General features: G+C 47.3%; 1 protein-coding gene across 1 annotated transcript; it reads left to right on the top strand.

The window, feature by feature from the left end:
* Positions 1-327: 327 nt before the first annotated feature.
* On the top strand, positions 328-762 carry BJ212DRAFT_1307047 (uncharacterized protein; the record flags this gene model as incomplete). Its single annotated transcript, XM_041333838.1, has 3 exons — positions 328-344; positions 394-550; positions 604-762. 3 exons carry the CDS (start codon positions 328-330, stop codon positions 760-762), a joined length of 333 nt encoding a protein of 110 aa, XP_041185026.1.
* Between the last annotated feature and the right edge of the window lie 991 nt (positions 763-1753).

Below are 1753 nucleotides of genomic sequence, written 5' to 3'. Positions count from 1 at the left end.
TCACCGATGGAAAGGGACATAAGCGCCCGATGCATGACGATGAAAGTGGGTTACTAACTTGAATATCGATATGGAAGTGAGTGACACTATATGGTCACTCGGAACCTACCTTACACCGTGAGTTTAATCTCAGCGGTCCAACTGAGCTCACATCTCATAACATCCCACGGCATATACCGAACTAGCACAACGCCCAGTCGTCCGGGAGATGAGCGCTCACTTTGTGTTTATAACTCCGATTGAAATCAATATTGTCGCGTCAACACATGCAAACATCGCCAACGCGCTCTTTTCCACACGATTGCCACTCACTGCCCATTTCCTATCATGTCTACCGAACCCAGGTATGTTCGGCAGCATGTTTTCGCTTGCCTAATCTGATCTTCGTTTTAGTTCCCCTGCAAAAAAAGACGCGACTACTGTCATAAAGTCTCCCGATTCAAAGGGGAAAAGTAAAGCAAAGGTCCCCGCTGAGGACATATCTATGGAAGAGGAAGAAGAAGAAGAGGAGGAGGAAGATGAGGAAGAAGGTGAGGAGGAAATGGAAGAGGTATAACTTTTATTAATTGATATCCCTTTGTGACACTGAAACTCTCATAACAGGAGGAAGAGGAAGATGAGCTCGAGGAAATTGACCCCAGCGCCATTGTTTCTCGTCGCACCCGTGGCGTACGCGTCGACTATACATCCGAGGAAGCCCTCGAAAAGGCCGGCCTCACAAAGGATGACCACGAAGATGACGACGACGACATGGAACATTAAGTGCCTCACGCCAGATTACTTTAATATCCTTATCGCTTTCCTATCGTCTTGGTCAATTATTTGGCAAGGGGTGTGTGTAATATTGACTGTTAGAGGTACTCATACCTTCACATCGTTTCGTCTTGAAATTCACAAAATCCAATCCTACATCCTTGCTTGGCACTTTGTTCGCATGTCCGAATCTGTTTATCCTCGCACGTTGCTTCACTTCTGTCACGCGCCATCGCAATGGCGGCCCTCCGAGTACTACAAGTATTTTAGATGATCTAAAATGTTGATACTGGAGCCTGAAATGCGCAAAAAATACTAGTATTTGCATGACTGGATTTCTAAGACGATGCACGCATGTGCGCGTATAGGCTCACACAAAGTCAACCAATTACAACGTGTTAATGCTACACGATATCCCAGTTCGGGGACACCAATGAGTTCTGAATCTCACCAGGACGAGCCGGTGTTCTAGACAGGTTCTAGATTCGCCAACATTTCCATCAACTAGAACCTGCTTATTCCTTTGCTAGTGTACTCCTTGTCTCGTTCCTCCACCGTTCTCACAACAATGACTCAGACGGATGACTCGGAAGCGATTGAACCTCATCAAAGCCCAGGTTACATCTCAGTCGCCTGTCCTCGCCTTTCTTTTCCGCTCTTTGCCCGCCGACGGAGTCATAAACTCCACTGATGACCAAGACAAGCCAGCTCTTCTCGTGGCAGTCCTCATGCTGTCCCAATTGAACCTCAGTAAAGCCCAGGTGACATCTCGGCCGCCTGTCCTCACTTTTCTTTTCCGCTCTCTGCCCAACGACGACGAACTCTACTGATGACCGGGATAAATTTAACTAGTTCCTCTTGTTGTGGTCGTCATATTGTCCAAGTTGCTGTACAATGATAAGCAGGTACGTATCTCTTGGGTGTGCTGGGTCTGATGATTTCTTTGCATGCATCACATGTTGCTCGCCGACCGAAAACGGGGCGAAACGCATCGGGAATC

Source organism: Suillus subaureus, assembly GCF_016647635.1.
Source record: "Suillus subaureus strain MN1 chromosome Unknown BJ212scaffold_424, whole genome shotgun sequence".
NCBI classification, from domain to species: domain Eukaryota; kingdom Fungi; phylum Basidiomycota; class Agaricomycetes; order Boletales; family Suillaceae; genus Suillus; species Suillus subaureus.
Note: the sequence above shows the minus strand (reverse complement) of the source record. Positions and strands in the feature narration are given on the sequence as shown.